At 39.8% G+C, this 20,600-nt stretch overlaps 1 protein-coding gene across 1 annotated transcript in view; it reads right to left on the bottom strand.

Annotated features, from left to right (window-relative positions):
• IQCH (IQ motif containing H) overlaps window positions 1-20,600 on the bottom strand; it is a 369,607-nt gene that overhangs the window by 210,912 nt on the left and 138,095 nt on the right. The window contains exon 13 of the mRNA XM_053719577.1: window positions 18,734-19,006. Coding sequence (XP_053575552.1) covers window positions 18,734-19,006 — 273 coding nt within the window. The remainder of the gene's footprint in view (window positions 1-18,733; window positions 19,007-20,600) is intronic.

Below are 20,600 nucleotides of genomic sequence, written 5' to 3' on the forward strand. Positions count from 1 at the left end.
GCAGGGAAGCCCACTAACGGAACACTGGAAAAGATGAAACATTATCTCAGACTATGAATAGTACAACAGCGGTGACAATAAACTGTAATGCAGCTGCATGAATTAAGGCTGTGACACACTGAGGGTGGCGCGCAGCGTGATGATGCGGCTGTGCGCGCTCAGTGTGACATGCCTTTTCATCTCTGCACACTCAGCCACGTCAGGTCGTGTAGCTGAGCACTCAGAGTTGAAACATTTGAACTTCAGAAGCAATGCTATGCTTCGCCGCATCATCACACTGCGCGCCGCGCCACTCTCAGTGTGTCACAGCCTATAGACAAAAAGCACTAATGCAGCTATATGAATCAGGCAACAGGCAATAATGCAGCTGTAGCAATCAATGAGCAATAAAGCAGTTATACGAATCTGACAATGATCAGTAATGCAGATGTAGCAATCAATGCAAATGTCTCATGAGAAAATAGGTAAAATAAACAACCAAAAAGGCATCTATTCTTCAGAAGCATGGACTTTGAAATCAAGCATAGGCACATTCATGTCTTGGAAGAAATAAAACAATCTGAGACAAAAGGCTTAGGGGCATATTTATGATTGTGCGAGCGGACATATTCCGATATAGCTGATCATGTCCGCTGCACATCGATAAATGCCGACAGCATACGCTCTCAGCATTTATCATTGGACAGCAGTTCTTGTGAACTACTGGTGCATAACCTCCCCTTGCAGATTTGCGGCCAATCGGCCGCTAGCAGGGGTGTCAATCAACCCGATCGTATTCGATCGGGTTGATTTCTGTCGATTTCTGTCCGCAGCCTCAAAGCAGGCGGACAGGTTATAAAGCAGCGGTCTTTAGAAACACTCCTTAGCCTCAGCTACAAAGGTCTCATAAGATAACAGGCAAAAAGCACAACCATGAAACTAATGGACACCATTCAATCTTTTATACATTAATGGCACAGGATAGAAAGTTCCTTGACAACCTGAATGATCTTGGAACTAACCTTTCCAAGAGAAAAATATCAGATAGAGTTGATTCTGGAATAATGACACAAAATAAAAACTCTGTAGATCAAACAAACACGTTTTGGAGAGATCTGCCAGCCATACTGTTGAATGACCTAAATCACTACGAAGGTGTTGAAGAATACCAACTCCTCTTTTATTGTCTCTATCAAACTAAGGGCCAGGTTACAAGTGGCATTCTAAATATTATTTTCACTCGCGCGCTAACACTGCTCAAATGGTGTGGTGAAATACAGGCAGGGGAGCAAAGAGTTGGGTCAAAAATTAGCAAATTTTTTGAGCAATCAATAAGTCAAAATAAAACTGTCAAAATGCTAAGCACGGAGCTAACAACTTTAATTCACCATAGAATGGCTTATAAAGGATATTGATATGCGCTACACTGCTATGCTATGTGTGAACAGAGTTAAGGCAGCTCATTTAGTGGTAAAATACTCTTGGGTTATGTATTTAAACTATCCCAGGTTATTGTTGAGTATTTTAATACTAGCTTGATATCTGATATTAGATAGGGTACTGCACACATAAAAATGTAAACTATCTACTAAACTCTGCAAAAGAAAGATAAGATTGACGGTTTAGCATTATTGTGCAGTGAAAGAGCCAGTGCAAGTTAACCCAAACCTATTGCTGCATACACCATAGAGAGTGCCAAAAACAGTAAATATAGAAAAACCCAGTCTGTACAAATCTGTCATGTTTTACATTACAAAACTAGCAAGGGCACACGTTTACTGGAGTACTAACTGGGAAAATTGCTAGCTTGTACCATTAGAGCAAATAAGCAAGGAGTCTTTATGTGCTTAGTGAAATACCACATATGAAAAAAATTAACCATATGCATTGTGCCTCTCAATTAACTAATTCTAAAGTGGAGAATATATCTTCTATACCAGGGGTCGACAAATCTGTTTAAACTTTAGGAGCCAGTAAGAATATTTAGGAGCCAGATATAGTTTCAGGAGGCAGACAGTGTTATTTGTATATAGATATATGGAGATTAACCCAGAAAGATAGGAGCCAGAGGTAAAATTCTAGGAGCTAGTAGCTCCCTGGCTCCTAGGTTTGTCGAGCCCTGTTCTATACCCATTTACCACTGTGTTGCACCAGAAAGTCATGTCTCTTGCAACACATGGGAATGCATTTTTAGAGTGCTGTTTCTATTTTCCACTGCATTGTTGAATGAAATGCTATCCTCTAAATTAAATTTGTAGTTTGCAAACACAAAGTCCATTGACTGTTTTTGTGTGGTTTTCCCTTTTGTGTGGTTTTCCCTTTCTATTTATATGGTACTTTATATACAGGTGAAATCAAATAAGTTCATCTAATTAATTTTTATAATTTTAATATTTCCTTGTCGAATGTTTCTAATTTTAATATTTCCTTGTCGAATGTTTCTAATTTTAATATTTCCTTGTCGAATGTTTCTATCCTTAACAATGTTTATGCATATATTGATGAATGCCTTCACTGTGAATGTTTCTACTTGGAGTTTTATGATGACCATAAATCGAAATGTTTGCCCATTTTAAAGATGGAGGACATTGTACCGGATATCCGGTTTAAAGATTTTGAATGACTTAAATTAAGGTTTTGGACATGCGCACACCATCCTTGATAAAGCTTAATGCGAAACGTACGTTGGATTTATCGTTCCCTGGCGCCTTCCTAAGTACCTGCACACCAATAAGAAGAGCAACAGTTACTGGACTTTCTGGGGGAGGTTGTGTGGTTCAGTTTCTACACTCCTTACCACGGTTTCTAGTATTCTGTTAAGCTCATATTGAGCAATTACTACACTGTATTGCCTATACTTATTACAAAAGGTGTTGTTAGCAGGTCTGGTGACGCTATTTTATATATTTTATATATTATGTTTTAATAAATTCATTTATCTGAACAACCAGTACAAGAATCTGTTTTACCCAACAGTATAAAAGTGGGTGTGCGCTTCTACCTGAGCTTGGTTATAGCTCCACCGCATGTGAGTAACCATTCGTACAGACACAAATTTTTATATTGCAACAAAATTACAGAATTACGCTATGTGGCATATTTCTTCTTTTTTATGAGGATCAAGAGAGACCACACAGAAGATTGAAGAGTGCCAGGAAGAGTATACATATCCTTATATGAACTTTAATCTATCAATTAATTTTTGGTTTAATATATATGAGTGGCACCACATATATAAATCAACACCTTTTGGGCTTATTTTATCTTATCTTATCACATTTATTTCATGGTTTTCCCTTAGTAACAAAGGTACTGGTCTCATATCCACAGGTTTTAAAACACCATCTAACAGCATTGAATATTTAAGAGTTTTTAAAGGATGACAACAGCAGGAATATGTGGAAGGCTCTTTCTGCTATTAACGATGAACCATGTCAAGCTGTTTTCATTCTGATCCTGCATTTAGACTGATATTTTAAACAGGTTCTTCTTCCAATAGTGAAAGGGACACTGAACCCAAAATTTTTCTTTCGGGATTCAGATAGAGCATGAAATTTTAAACAACTTTCTAATTTACTCCTATTATCAAATTTTCTTCATTCTCTCTGTATCTTTATTTGAAATGCAAGAATGTTAGTTTAGATGCCGGCCCATTATTGGTGAACAACCTGGGTTGTTCTTGCTGATTGGTGGATAAATTCATCCACCAATCAAAAACTGCTGTCCAGAGTTCTGAACTAATAAAAAAGCTTAGATGCCTTCTATATCAAATAAAGATAGCAAGAGAACGAAGAAAAATTGATCATAAGAGTAAATTAGAAAGTTGCTTAAAATTGCATGCTCTATCTGAATCACGAAGAAAAAAAATTGGGTTCAGTGTCCCTTGAACTATGGATTTTATGAGGTCTTTGGACATAAACATGTCTAAGGGAAACAATAATGGAAAATCCTTATCAAGAACATCCCTCCCTCCACTATCTAACCCATGGATGTTGGAATGGATTATGGGTTGGATGCAGGAGTTTACTTGTGTCTTCATAATCTGTTAATGTACAACAAAGACAAACTATTTTTACTCAGAAGGTAGTAGGGTAAAAAATAAATATTCAATCTGAGAATGGAAGAAATAACGAGAAGAGCAAAAGGATTCAGAGGTGATTTGCGATACATACATTTGTCTAAGTGTTGTTTATAGGGCAAAATGCTTCATAAGGCATTCATCACCACGCTGTCTTTGAAACACTTTGTTAAACGCGTTTTCTGGGGACACATTATGTTGCATTCACTGGTCTTCTCCAAGCTCACACACCTAATTTCTGTTTCCATCATTTTTATCAGAGTTGTCATGTAGCTTTTAAAGACGTTAATGCCCATGTCATTTATTTCTTTGGTGGAGAAAAAAGAAGCTAGACCTTGATAGTGTATCATCCCATAGAATAAACTACTAAGCTAAGTTTTTGCATAGCACCCTCATTACTTAATTCCTTGCTACATGAGACTTATCTGGTAGTGAAGCTACTAATAATTGAAATATGAATATACTACTACTACAATTAGAAATGTAATGCCAACAATGTTCACAAGAAAACTTCTCTGGTGCAAGAAAGGTTGATCTGGTTGTCTTGCAGTCTGGTGAGCACAGAAGTACAAAGTTGGACAAAACCTTTACCAAACTATTGTAGGATGATACATACTGTATGTATTTTCAAAGAAATGTATTAACTTTTTTATCAGAAAGATTGACAACCAAACATATGCCTCAGGCCGTGTTTACATAGTTGCCTATAATGAAATATTGGCAGCTGTGTAAATTTGTATTTTTTACTGGTTAAAGGGACAGTCAACACCAGATTTTTTTTGTTGTTTAAAAAGATAGAAAATCCCTTAATTACCCATCCCAAAGTTTTGCATAACCAACACAATTATAATAATACACGTTTTACCTCTGTAATTACATTGTATCTAAGCCTCTGCAGACTGCCCCCTTATTTCAGTTCTTTTGACAGACTTGCATTTTAGCAAACTAGTGCTCACTCCTCGTAAAATTAATGTGCATGAGCTCAATGCTATCTATATGAAACACATGAACTAACGCCCTCTAGTGGTGAAAAACTGTCAAAATGCATTTAGATTAGAGGCGGCCTTCAAGGTCTAAGAAATTAGCATTCAAACCTCCTAGGTTTAGCTTTTAACTAAGAATACCAAGAGAACAAAGCAAAATTGGTGATAAAAGTAAATTGGAAAGTTGTTTAAAATTGCATGCCCTATTTGAATCATGAAACTTTTTTTGGACTTGACTGTCCTTTTAGTCTCACAAAAGGAGACAGTTAGACAAAGATGGGGAAAATGGTGCGAAAATATGTTCAAAAAATATTACAAAACGTGGTGTTTGGCTTTATCCCTTTGTTAAGTGTCTAAAGAAAATAATTTACATGTGTAAAATTAGCCATCCTGATAAAGTGTTAAAGGGACAGTATACACCAATTTTCATATAGCTGCATGTAATAGACACAACTATAAAGAAGAATATGCACAAATACTGATCTAAACTGTTTAGAAACTTACTTAGAAGCTCCCAGTTTAGCTCTGTTAAAAAGGTTGCTGGAACACCCACTGCAAGTGGGAAAAAAGAAAATTTATGCTTACCTGATAAATGTATTTCTTTTTTGACACAATGAGTCAACGGATCATCTTAACTACTATTGGGAATATCACTCCTGCCCTGCAGGAGACGGCAAAGAGCACCACAGCAAATCTGTTAAATATCACCTCCCTTCCCTCCCAACCCAGTCATTCGACCGAAGTAAAGGAGAGAAAGGAAGTAACAAGGTGCAGAGGTGTTTGAAGTTTATAACCAACAACCTGTCTATAGAACAGGGCGGACCGTGGACTCATCGTGTCAAAAAAGAAACACATTTATCAGGTAAGCATGAATTTTCTTTTAAATGACACGATCAGTCCACGGATCATCTTAATTACTATTGGGAATCAATACCCAAGCTAGAGTACACAGATGATATGGGAGGGACAAGACAGGAAAACTAAACAGAAGGCACCACTGCTTGAAGAACCTTTCTCCCAAACGCGGCCTCAGCCGAAAGAAAAGTGTCAATTTATGGAATTTTTAAAAAGAGTGAAGAGAGGACCAAATTGCAGCCTCGTGGAATGACCAGTAACACTCTCTGGAGAACGCTGCCCAGCAGTTTCTTAGGCAAAACAAATAATACTCTTCAGCCAAAAGGAAAGAGAAGACCCGTAGCTTTCTGTCCCTTACATTTTCTTGAGAAAACCACAAACAAGCCTGTAAGAAAAATGTTAAGGCACGTACCACGTCTAAATTGAGCAGAAGCCATTCCTTTTGAGAAGAAGGAGTAGGACATAAAGAACATAAAGAACATAAAGAAGGAACAACAATCTGTTCCTGTCAGAGATTACCTTAGGTAGAAAACCTAACTATGTACGTAAAACTACCTTATCCGATGAAAAATAAGGTAAAGAGACTCATACTGCAATGTCGAGAGTTCTGACACTCAACGACCATAAGAAATAGCGACAAGAAACAAAACTTTCCAAGATAACAACTTAATATCTAAGTAATGCATAGGCTCAAACGGAACTCCTTGAAGAACCTTAATAACTAAATTAAGACTCCAGGGAGGAGTAACTGGTTTGAACACAGGCCTGAGATTCTGATTAAGGCCTGGCAAAAAGATTGCACATCTGGTACATCCGCCAGACGCTCGTGTCACAAAATAGACAAGGCATATATTTGACCATTTAGAAACTTGCCGATAACCCTTTCTTCAAACCGCCTTGGAGAAAAGACAAAATCCTAGGAATCCTAACTCTACTCCAAGAGTAGCCATTGGATTCACACTCTAGTAGAAAATATTTCTAATCACAGGTTTAGGAACCTGAATCATGGTCTCTGAAAAGCCCCGCTTGGATAGGATTAATCGTTTAATCTCCAAACAGTCAGCTTCAGAGAAACTAGATTTGGATGAAGGAAGGGCCCTTGAAGTAGAAGTAGAAGATCCTTCCTCAACGGAAGTCACCAAGGTGGACAAGATGACGTATCCACCAGATCTGCATACCTACTCCTACGAGGTTAGGCCGGTGCAATGAGGATCACCGCTAAGTATGCTAGACTGAAAGTCCAGGGTACCGCCAAGACTTCTATCAGTACAGCCTGAGGGTCCCTGGACCTCGTCCGTATCTTGGAAGCTTAGTATTCTGACGAGATGCCATGAGATCCAATTCCGGCTGACCCGTCTGAGAATCAGGTAGGAAAACACTTCCGGATGGAGTTCTCATCAAAGAATTTTATCTACCTCCTTCATTGCAAGGAACTCTGCCTTCCTCCCTGATGATTGATGGAGGCCACTGACGTTATGTTGACTGACTGGAACCTGATAAACTGGTCCGAGGCTAACTGAGGCCAAGCCAGAAGAGCATTGAGTATCGCTTATAGCTCCAGAAGGTTGACTGGTAGAACAGACTCTTCCTGAGTCCAAACTCTCTGAGTCTTTAGAGATCTCCAGACTGCTCCCCATCCCAGAAGGCGTCCATACCCTGGGAGAGAAGAAACAGAGACAACCACCATTGAAGAGAATCCCTTGTCTCCTGCTTCATAAAGTAATCAAGGAGACAAATCTGCATAAACTCTGTTTCACTGACTGAGCATGTTTAGCTGCAGAGGTCTGAGATGTAAATGAACGAACGGAATGATGACCAATGCCACCACCATCAGCCAGACTACCTCCATACACTGAGCCACATACGGCCGAGGAGTGGACTGAAGCGCTGGGCAAGAATCGAAATCCTTGATTTCCTGACTTCTGTCAGAAAATTCTTCATTGAGATGGAATCTATTACGGTACCCAAAAATATTACCCTTGTATTTGGAACTAAGGAGCTCTTTTAAAAATGTATCTTCCATCCGAGAGAACGCAGGAAGGATAACAACAATTTCATGTGGAACCTTGCTTGTTGAAAGGATGGCGCCTGGACCAGGATATCGTCCAGATAGGGCGCCACTGAAATGCCCCGTAATCGAAGCATCGCCAACAGAGATCCCAGAATCTTTGAGAAAATCCTGGGAGCTGTACAAATTGGAAGTGTTTGTCTAGAAAGGCAAACCTTAGAAACTTGTGATGATCCCTGTGAATGGGAACATGCAGGTACGCATACTTTCAAATCACAGTTGTCATAGATTGACCCTCTTGGACCAAAGGAAGAATGGAATGGTAGTTTCCATCTTAAAGGACGGTACTCTGAGGAATTTGTTTGAGATCTAAAATTGTAATAAAATCCCAGACCCCTTTCTTGCATAGGAACAAAAACTATCACTTCCAGGTCGGAGAGGTTCTGAACAGTGTAAGAATATCTCTCCTCTTGTTTAGTCTACAGAGAATCTTGAAGGCAAAAACCTGCCCCTGGAAGAAAAAGGTCTGGAACTCTAATTTGTATCCTTGGGCCACAATGCCCATGGATCTAGAACATCTCAAACCCAAGCCCTTGACTCAATATTAGGCTTCTCGGATTGCTTTCACCTTTCCCAAGACTGGTTGGGCCTCCAGGAAAACTCGGACTGCTCCTGCTTGGAGGAGAAAGAAGAAAGATTTCCTTTGAAATCTCTAAACGAAAATTACTCGGACGTCCCTTTTTGTTTATTTCTCTTATTCTTGAGGGAGAAAAAGTAAGGAATCACCAAAAGTCTGGACTTAGATGGCACATCCACAGATCAGTATTTTAACCATAAGGTTCTGCAGACCAATATGGCAAAGCCTGAAATCTTAGCTCCCAGCTTAATAACCTGAAGAGAAGCTCTGTAATACAAGGGATAGCCAACTTAAGGGCCCTTATCCTGGAATAGTTTCCGAGGGGAGTGTTTGTCCGAATAGAATCAGACAACGCAAATGCTGCAACACTAAAGATAGTAGCAATACAACCTCAGGAGGTTATTGTAACCCCTGAGCAACCCCTCTAACCTCTTATCTATAGGATCCTGAAAGGAACAGCTATTCTCTATGGGAATAGTAGCTTTCTTGGCTATCATGGAAATTGCCCTTTGGGTACCGTCTACCAATATTCCTTGATAGTATGGAACCTCTTATAACTATAAGGAATGATGAAAAAAGAATACTCTCACTCATTCCTTAGTAATAATCACTGTAGCCCTATCTGGTACAAGAAAAAACTTCTGCCATGGAGGTCACGCTACAGAACTTGTTTTGGATTGACTATGACCGTAGTATCAGAGTCGTCCAGGGTAGCTAAAACCTCCGTAAGTAGTAAATGGAGGAGCTCTAGCTAAATCTGAAGGATACAACCTCAGCATCAGAGGAAGGAATTACACTGACTGAATCTGAAATCTTATCCTCAGGTAATACCAAAATATCCTCCTCTTCAAGCTTATGAGAGGGAAGTACGGTATAGCTATAGTCAGGACAGAAACCCTACACACTGATTTTTTAACATTTCCTCTAACGCTCTCCCTGTAGCCAGGGAATTGGGACGAAAGGCATGGCACTGTAGTAATAAAACAGTTTTGAGACGCTTGAGGAGAAAAACTGCGTCATATCTTGAACACTGTTCAAATAACAATATTGGCTCAAAAAAACTAAATATTTTGTGTTCTCTCAAACCCCGAGGGAAAGAAAATGACTGGCGGACTATATACCAAAGGATAACAGATATCTGTAAACTATGACAGACAAATAGAAAATAAATTCTAAAATCTTATACAGAAAAAAATAAATAAAAAAATAACGTTAATGTTTCTTTAAATGATAAAAAGAAACTGCTTTATTTCTTGTGCAAACAAAAACAGATATCTGTAATCTATGACAGACAAATAGAAAACATTTTTCTAAAATCTTATATAGAAAAATGAACTTTACTATTTCTTTAATTGTTAAAAAGATACTGCTTTATTTATTGTGCCAACAAAAAACATAATTTATGCTTACCTGATAAATTTATTTCTCTTGTAGTGTATCCAGTCCACGGATCATCCATTACTTATGGGATATTAACTCCTCCCCAACAGGAAGTGCAAGAGGATTCACCCAGCAGAGCTGCTATATAGCTCCTCCCCTAACTGCCATTACCAGTCATTCGACCGAAAACATGCAGAGAAAGGAAAACCATAGGGTGCAGTGGTGACTGTAGTTTAATGGAAAAATTACCTGCCTTAAAGTGACAGGGCGGGCCGTGGACTGGATACACTACAAGAGAAATAAATTTATCAGGTAAGCATAAATTATGTTTTCTCTTGTTAAGTGTATCCACTCCACGGATCATCCATTACTTATGGGATACCAATACCAAAGCTAAAGTACACGGATGACGGGAGGGACAGGCAGGCTCTTTATACGGAAGGAACCACTGCCTGAAGAACCTTTCTCCCAAAAACAGCCTCCGAAGAAGCAAAAGTGTCAAATTTGTAAAATTTGGAAAAAGTATGAAGAGAAGACCAAGTTGCAGCCTTGCAAATCTGTTCAACAGAAGCCTCATTCTTAAAGGCCCAAGTGGAAGCCACAGCTCTAGTAGAATGTGCTGTAATTCTTTCAGGAGGCTGCTGTCCAGCAGTCTCATAGGCTAACCGTATTATGCTACGAAGCCAAAAGGAGAGAGAGGTAGCCGAAGCTTTTTGACCTCTCCTCTGACCAGAATAAACGACAAACAGGGAAGCCGTTTGTCGAAAATCCTTAGTTGCCTGTAGATAAAATTTCAGGGCACGGACTACATCTAGATTGTGTAGCAGACGTTCCTTTTTCGAAGAAGGATTAGGACACAAAGATGGAACCACAATCTCTTGATTGATATTCCTGTTAGTGACCACCTTAGGTAGGAACCCAGGTTTAGTACGCAGAACTACCTTGTCTGAATGAAAAATCAGATAAGGAGAATCACAATGTAAGGCAGATAACTCAGAGACTCTTCGAGCTGAGGAAATCGCCATTAAAAACAGAACTTTCCAAGATAACAACTTGATATCAATGGAATGAAGGGGTACAAACGGAACCCCCTGTAAAACATTGAGAACTAAGTTCAAACTCCATGGTGGAGCAACAGTTTTAAACACAGGCTTGATCCTAGCTAAAGCCTGACAAAAAGCTTGAACGTCCGGAACTTCTGACAGACGTTTGTGTAAAAGAATGGACAGAGCTGAAATCTGTCCCTTTAAGGAACTAGCGGATAAACCCTTTTCTAAACCTTCTTGTAGAAAAGACAATATCCTCGGAATCCTAACCTTACTCCATGAGTAACTCTTGGATTCGCACCAATATAAGTATTTGCGCCATATCTTATGGTAAATCTTTCTGGTAACAGGCTTCCTAGCCTGTATTAAGGTATCAATAACTGACTCAGAAAAACCACGTTTTGATAAAATCAAGCGTTCAATTTCCAAGCAGTCAGCTTCAGAGAAATTAGATTTTGATGTTTGAAGGGACCCTGGATCAGAAGGTCCTGTTTCAGAGGTAGCGACCAAGGTGGACAGGATGACATGTCCACTAGATCTGCATACCAAGTCCTGCGTGGCCATGCAGGCGCTATTAGAATCACTGATGCTCTCTCCTGTTTGATTCTGGCAATCAATCGAGGAAGCATCGGGAAGGGTGGAAACACATAAGCCATCCCGAAGGTCCAAGGTGCTGTCAAAGCATCTATCAGAACCGCTCCCGGATCCCTGGATCTGGACCCGTAACGAGGAAGCTTGGCGTTCTGTCGAGACGCCATGAGATCTATCTCTGGTTTGCCCCAACGTCGAAGTATTTGTGCAAAGACCTCCGGATGAAGTTCCCACTCCCCCGGATGAAAAGTCTGACGACTTAAGAAATCCGCCTCCCAGTTCTCCACTCCCGGGATGTGGATTGCAGACAGGTGGCAAGAGTGAGACTCTGCCCAGCGAATTATCTTTGATACTTCCATCATTGCTAGGGAGCTTCTTGTACCTCCCTGATGGTTGATGTAAGCTACAGTCGTGATGTTGTCCGACTGAAACCTGATGAACCCCCGAGTTGTTAACTGGGGCCAAGCCAGAAGGGCATTGAGAACTGCTCTCAATTCCAGAATGTTTATTGGTAGGAGACTCTCCTCCTGATTCCATTGTCCCTGAGCCTTCAGAGAATTCCAGACAGCGCCCCAACCTAGTAGGTTGGCGTCTGTTGTTACAATTGTCCAGTCCGGCCTGCTGAATGGCATCCCCCTGGACAGATGTGGCCGAGAAAGCCACCATAGAAGAGAATTTCTGGTCTCTTGATCCAGATTCAGAGTAGGGGACAAGTCTGAGTAATCCCCATTCCACTGACTTAGCATGCACAATTGCAGCGGTCTGAGATGTAGGCGTGCAAAGGGTACTATGTCCATTGCTGCTACCATTAAGCCGATCACCTCCATGCATTGAGCTACTGACGGGTGTTGAATGGAATGAAGGACACGGCATGCATTTTGAAGCTTTGTTAACCTGTCTTCTGTCAGGTAAATCTTCATTTCTACAGAATCTATAAGAGTCCCCAAGAAGGGAACTCTTGTGAGTGGAAAGAGAGAACACTTCTTTTCGTTCACCTTCCATCCATGCGACCTTAGAAATGCCAGTACTAACTCTGTATGAGACTTGGCAGTTTGAAAGCTTGAAGCTTGTATCAGAATGTCGTCTAGGTACGGAGCTACCGCAATTCCTCGCGGTCTTAGTACCGCCAGAAGAGCACCCAGAACCTTTGTGAAGATTCTCGGAGCCGTAGCCAATCCGAATGGAAGAGCTACAAACTGGTAATGCCTGTCTAGAAAGGCAAACCTTAGATACCGGTAATGATCTTTGTGAATCGGTATGTGAAGGTAAGCATCCTTTAAATCCACTGTGGTCATGTACTGACCCTTTTGGATCATGGGTAAAATTGTCCGAATAGTTTCCATTTTGAACGATGGAACTCTTAGGAATTTGTTTAGGATCTTTAAATCCAAGATTGGCCTGAAAGTTCCCTCTTTTTTGGGAACCACAAACAGATTTGAGTAAAACCCTTGTCCTTGTTCCGACCGCGGAACCGGATGGATCACTCCCATTAATAAAAGATCTTGTACGCAGCGTAGAAACGCCTCTTTCTTTATTTGGTTTGTTGACAACCTTGACAGATGAAATCTCCCTCTTGGGGGAGAGAATTTGAAGTCTAGAAGGTATCCCTGAGATATGATCTCTAACGCCCAGGGATCCTGGACATCTCTTGCCCAAGCCTGGGCGAAGAGAGAAAGTCTGCCCCCCACTAGATCCGTTCCCGGATCGGGGGGCCCTCGATTCATGCTGTCTTAGGGGCAGCAGCAGGTTTCCTGGCCTGCTTGCCCTTGTTCCAGGACTGGTTAGGTCTCCAGCCTTGTCTGTAGCGAGCAACAGCTCCTTCCTGTTTTGGTGCAGAGGAAGTTGATGCTGCTCCTGCTTTGAAATTACGAAAGGAACGAAAATTAGACTGTCTAGCCTTAGGTTTGGCTCTGTCTTGAGGCAGGGCATGGCCTTTACCTCCTGTAATGTCAGCGATAATTTCTTTCAACCCGGGCCCGAATAAGGTCTGCCCTTTGAAAGGTATATTAAGCAATTTAGATTTAGAAGTAACGTCAGCTGACCAGGATTTTAGCCACAGTGCTCTGCGTGCCTGAATGGCGAATCCGGAATTCTTAGCCGTAAGTTTAGTTAAATGTACTACGGCATCTGAAATAAATGAGTTAGCTAACTTAAGGGCTTTAAGCTTGTGTGTAATCTCATCTAATGGAGCTGATTCAAGTGTCTCTTCCAGAGACTCAAACCAAAATGCTGCTGCAGCCGTGACAGGCGCAATGCATGCAAGAGGTTGCAATATAAAACATTGTTGAACAAACATTTTCTTAAGGTAACCCTCTAACTTTTTATCCATTGGATCTGAAAAGGCACAGCTATCCTCCACCGGGATAGTGGTACGCTTAGCTAAAGTAGAAACTGCTCCCTCCACCTTAGGGACCGTTTGCCATAAGTCCCGTGTGGTGGCGTCTATTGGAAACATCTTTCTAAATATCGGAGGGGGTGAGAACGGCACACCGGGTCTATCCCACTCCTAAGTAACAATTTCAGTAAGTCTCTTAGGTATAGGAAAAACGTCAGTACTCGCCGGTACCGCAAAATATTTATCCAACCTACACATTTTCTCTGGTATTGCAACTGTGTTACAATCATTCAGAGCCGCTAACACCTCCCCTAGTAATACACAGAGGTTTTCCAGCTTAAATTTAAAATTTGAAATATCTGAATCCAGTTTGTTTGGATCAGAACCGTCACCCGCAGAATGAAGCTCTCCGTCCTCATGTTCTGCAAATTGTGACGCAGTGTCTGACATGGCCCTAATATTATCAGCGCACTCTGTTCTCACCCCAGAGTGATCACGCTTACCTCTTAGTTCTGGTAATTTAGCCAAAACTTCAGTCATAACATAACAGTGAGAGAGATCAGTAAACTGTCATAAATTAAATAAAACGACTGCCAAGTGGAAAAAAATAGTGCCCAAAACATTTTTTCACCCAGTACCTCAGAAAATTAAACGATTTTACATGCCAGCAAAAAACGTTTAACATTAATAAATTGAGTGTTATTAAAAAGCCTGTTGCTAGTCCCTGCAAATTAGGCTAAAGTTTTATGCATACAGTATAATTCCAGTGAAGTGCCATTCCCCAGAATACTGAAGTGTAAAATATACATACATGACAGCCTGATACCAGTTGCTGCTACTGCATTTAAGGCTGAGTTTACATTATATCGGTATGGCAGAATTTTCTCATCAATTCCATTGTCAGAAAATAATAAGCTGCTACATACCTCTTTGCAGATTAATCTGCCCGCTGTCCCCTGATCTGAAGTTTACCTCTCCTCAGATGGCCGAGAAACAGCAATATGATCTTAACTACTCCGGCTAAAATCATAGAAAAACTCAGGTAGATTCTTCTTCAAATTCTACCAGAGAAGGAATAACACACTCCGGTGCTATTATAAAATAACAAACTTTTGATTGAAGGTATGAAACTAAGTATAATCACCACAGTCCTCTCACACATCCTATCTATTCGTTGGGTGCAAGAGAATGACTGGTAATGGCAGTTAGGGGAGGAGCTATATAGCAGCTCTGCTGGGTGAATCCTCTTGCACTTCCTGTTGGGGAGGAGTTAATATCCCATAAGTAATGGATGATCCGTGGACTGGATACACTTAACAAGAGAAAAACGGAACAGTTGTATTATTTGAACTGAGACACTCTTTACTAACGTTACTGTCTGAAAAACAGATTTAACACCCATCAAACAGCTTTTACATTTCAGCGATAGCTGTTAAGTCTGACACCTAGTCGGATTAAAATAATATAGTTATGTAAACCGGAACCGAAGTATAGCAATTCCGGCTGAAGCTGTTGAGAATGTCCCCATACATCCGTTTCACTAACAAAAACGTCAATAGAGAGAAGTACCGCCACACAAGTCCCGCCCATCGTGGGAATGTTCCTACTAACATGTTAGCCGACATTTTAAGTGAAAAAAACTCTGTAATAACAACTGACAGAGTATCACCAATTGAGCCTGAACTCCTCGATCCCCAGTGCCTGCTAATGCTGCCCTATATGATCCCTTTATAAAACATTAGAAATATTATATAGCTCCAGGAAAAAATCAATGTCATCCTTTTTTCCTAGGAAATAAAAGTGCCCAACCTTTTTCTGAGTCCTTTTCACTTCTAGTCCCAGAAAAAATAAAGTGAGCACTTACCTTATAACTCTGCCATGCAGCAAGGCAGCTCACAAGTTTGAGAGGTCCTCTCCCTCACATAGACCAGTGGAACAATGGAGAAAGACTGAGTTTTTCATCTTACTCAGACTTCCAGAATTAGGGCAGCATAAATGTATGGGAGGCGCAGTGAGAATTATGTCTCACAAGTTCCCATTGCTCTAAAGCCACCACTGCTCTACTGAAGAGACTGATATGGACTACGGCTACACCCTAGAACAAAGCAGCACAATCTTGCACTACTTAAAAAATACTAAACTCCTGATTGAAGAATCTTTTCTAACACCTAATTTACCACCTCCTTGCTTTTAACTTAGGCAAAGAGAATGACTGGGTTGGGAGGGAAGGGAGGTGATATTTAACAGCTTTGCTGTGGTGCTCTTTGCCGACTCCAGGGCAGGAGTGATATTCCCAATAGTAATTAAGATGATCTGTGGACTCATCGTGTCATTAAAAAGAAAGCAGACACTCCCTCCTCCCCCTTTCTTTGCATATGAAAAGACCCTTTACACAAACAGGAGCAAGCTAGAGTAGGTATACATCAGTATTCTCCTAAAACTAAGGGGCTTGGTTAGGAGTCTGAAAATAAGAGCAATGTTACTTAAATATAAGCAAAACTATATATATAATTTTTTTTTTTTAAGAAAAAAACCCTGTATGGGCTATATAAATGGATCATCTACAAAAAATTTATGCAAAGAAACATCTAGTGTATAATGTCCCTTTAAACAATCTGAATGTCATTTGTATATAGGCATGATGGGTATACATTTAATTCATTAAAAAAAAAAAAAAAAAACTTATTTGCAAGATTTTTATCTGAAATCAAGAGGAACAGTGCAAGAAATTATTTCCTAACAGCTACATTTAGAGTTTGGTTTTAGCCGTCAAAAGCAGCGTTAAGGGGTCCTAACGCTGCTTTTTACCGCCCGCTGGTATTTAGAGTCAGGCAGGAAAGGGTCTACCGCTCACTTTCTTTCCGCGACTCGAGGCTACCGCAGATCCCCTTACGTCAATTGCGTATCCTATCTTTTCAATGGGATTTGCCTAACGCTGGTATTTCGAGTCTTGGAAGAAGTGAGCCGTAGACCCTCTACCGACAAGACTCCTACCATCAAAAAAAGTCAGTAGTTAAGAGCTTTATGGGCTAACGCAGGAATATAAAGCTCTTAACTACTGTGCTATAAAGTACACTAACACCCATAAACTACCTATGAACCCCTAAACCGAGGCCCCCCACATCGCAAACCCTATAATAATTTTTTTTAACCCCTAATCTGCCGCTCCGTCACCGCCGCAACCTACATTATAGCTATGAACCCCTAATCTGCTGTCCCTAACATCACCGACACCTATATTATATTTATTACCCCCTAATCTGCCGCCCCCAACCTCGCGGCCACCTAACTACACTTATTAACCCCTAATCTGCCGACCAGACCTCGCCGCCACTATAATAAATGTATTAACCCCTAAACCGCCATACTCCTGCCTCGCAAACACTATAATAAATTTTATTAACCCCTAATCTGCCGCCCCAACGTCACCGCTACTATAATAAAGTTATTAACCCCTAAACCTAAGTCTAACCCAAACCCTAACACCCTCCTAAGTTAAATATAATTTAAATTAATCTAAATAAATTTACTATAATTAAATAAATTATTCCTATTTAAAACGAAATACTTACCTATAAAATAAACCCTAATATAGCTACAATATAACTAATAGTTATATTTTAGCTATTTTAGGATTTATATTTATTTTACAGGCAACTTTGTATTTATTTTAACTAGGTACAATAACTATTTAATAGCTACCTAGTTAAAATAATTACAAAATTACCTGTAAAATAAATCCTAACCTAAGTTACAAATACACCTAACACTACACTATCAATAAATGAATTAAATAAATTACCTACAATTAGCTAAACTAAAATACAATTAAATAAACTAATCTATAATACAAACCCCCCCCCCCCACTAAATTACAGAAAATAAAAAAAATTACAAGAAGTTTAAACTAATTACACCTAATCTAAGCCCCCTAATAAAATAAAAAAGCCCCCCAAAATAATAAAATGTCCTACCCTATTCTAAATTACAAAGTAGTCAGCTCTTTTACCAGCCCTTAAAAGGGCCTTTTGCGGGGCATTGCCCCAAAGTAATCAGCTCTTTTACCTGTAAAAAAAAAATACAACCCCCCAACATTGAAACCCACCACCCACATACCCCTACTCTAACCCAGCCAGTTGTTCGTTCCTGTGAGTGCACTTCTCTCTGTGTGTATTTAGTCTCCCTATGGGAAAAAGGGGAAACCAGACGTGGACTCCTTGCTCAGAGTGCTTAGAGGAATACTGCTACACCTCACTGACGAGGCCCAATGAAGGCCGAAACGATCATCTGGGGTTGCTGTGTTCCTTGTTCAGAGAGGAATTGCCTGGTATTTCGGCGCTGGACTGACCGTAATAGGCGGGATCAGACTGATATACTACAGCAAAGTTCTAATCTGTGAAAAGCATTGCTGGGCTAAAAGAAGTTGCACCCAGGTGGTAAATCGCCATTGAACAGGCTAACAATGGTATTGAGCTGGTTGTTCGTTCCTGTGAGTGCATTTCTCTCCGTGTGTATATATATATATATATATATACACATACACACACATACATACATGTGTATGTATGTATCTCTCTGTTATGCTTCCGACACACGCAAAGAGACGCAAAATACCCCTTATAGCTTGCGTGCAACAGTTAGCACGCCACTTATTTAAACAAGCACTAATATACATAGAATTACCTAGTGATATGTTTAATATACATGTGTGTAGTATACACAGATGAATAAGAACTGCACTATTCACTGACATTTACAGCAATAAATAACAGAGTACACAATTTATAAATATATATATATATATATAAACATAAGGGAACATAGCAGGACTTAGCATTTACCTGCTGCTGTGTATAGATGTCATATTCCCCGGGAGCAGTGGCTATTCCAGCACTGGCAAATATCCTTTTGCTTCCAGACTTTGTGCTGTATAGATGTGCCAGCTTTGGCTCTGAGCCCAATATAGGTATGTCCAACATATCTGCCACTGCAAGGTCATCTGCATGTGGGACTCCGCTAACCATGTAAGCCTCCCGGCCTCGGATTAAATTCCGGATACGAATCAGGGCCTTTGGGCTGTACTTCAGCAGGGTGGACAGACACATGTGGTGATTCTGTGATGAAGAAAGAAGACATAAGTCTCAAATGCAAAGAACACAGGCAGGCATGTGACACTAACAGTAATTCTGAGTTTTCTCCCACTTTACGTTAAGAATATTTAAAGGAACAATGCAATGCTCTAATGCATGAGAATATTTTATTATTGCACAAAGGTGTAGTTATGTGTTTCATCCCTTAAAAAATAATATGCTGCATTAAGTGCACTGCCAAACACATCCTGGGAAGGACATGACCGGTGATTGATTGCTATGTGCATGGACCGCTCCTGATTAAGTTACTGCTGTGTCCTGCTCATGTCCTGCTTATTACACGCTAAAGTATGACACATGGCTGCACAATAATCCAAAACGAATTAGAACCAAAATACAGTAAACATTATTCCCAAGCACAGTTTAAAACATTATTATTTGTATACAATTACTTTATGACTGCTGTACCTTGGTTTTCTAATTATTTTCGCCAGGTGCATACCACTACCCTGTTAGTTTTGGACTTGAATTATTCATTGAACCCATTTGCAGAGGTTACATACAAGTATTTGTGCAACACTAAAATTGTTGGATTAGTATGTCCCTTGCCTATTTCAAATATATATATATATATATATATATATATATATATATATATATATATATATATATATATCATATCTCAGTGCTAGCCAACTGTTTTACTTATAGTCACCTAGACTTAAAGGGATAGGTAGGATTACACAATAACTTTGTCAGACTTAAAGGGACATTAAACACTAAATACATTTTATAAGCATAGTATTAACGTTAGTCTGTGCCTCCCTCTAGTCATGGGTGATACCATTTTAAAATCTATTTCACTACATTCCAGTGCTGACCTATTTGCACATGTGCAGCAACTCTTCAGATACCTGTAGTGTAACCTAAGTTCCAAAATGGCAGCACCCATGATTAGAAGGAGATGCATCAAATGTATTTAGTTTTTAGTGTCCCTTTAAGCAGTTTTGATTACAGGAGAAAGGTCGCTATAGAAAGAAGCAAGTGTGCCATGCGCCTGCACTACTCAGTACACACAATCACTATTACAACAACAATAACTATAACTGTGCTGCACTGCACAGTCAGCATGCACTGGCTAATGAAACATAAAATATCATATTTGCACAGTAGTGCATTACAAATATGAACAGAATATGTTAGCAATATATATGTCCGTCATCAAAAATGCTTCTAGTAAAAAGTTCACGCTGCCTTTAACTTAAAGGTACAGTTCACCCAAAAAAAATTCCCTTTTAAATTGTTCCCAATGATGGAGTGTATTAAATTGTTTACAAGTAGCTCCTTTACCCCAATTCTGGCATTTAAAATATCTGATTTAGCCTGTGGTATCCCCACCTATACTGAAAGTTTGTATACTGGAGTCTAGGCTTTATAATAGCCAAAGTAATCACAGCCAGCAGAAGAAATTACACTCCCAGTGGGGTGCAGCATAGTTAAAGGGACAGTCTACCATAGAATTGTTATTGTTTTAAAAGATAGATAATCCCTTTATTACCCATTTCCCAGTTTTGCACAACCAACACAGTTATATTAATATACTTTTTACCTCTGTGAT

The sequence above is a fragment of the Bombina bombina genome, chromosome 6, assembly GCF_027579735.1.
Source record: "Bombina bombina isolate aBomBom1 chromosome 6, aBomBom1.pri, whole genome shotgun sequence".
NCBI classification, from domain to species: Eukaryota; Metazoa; Chordata; class Amphibia; order Anura; family Bombinatoridae; genus Bombina; species Bombina bombina.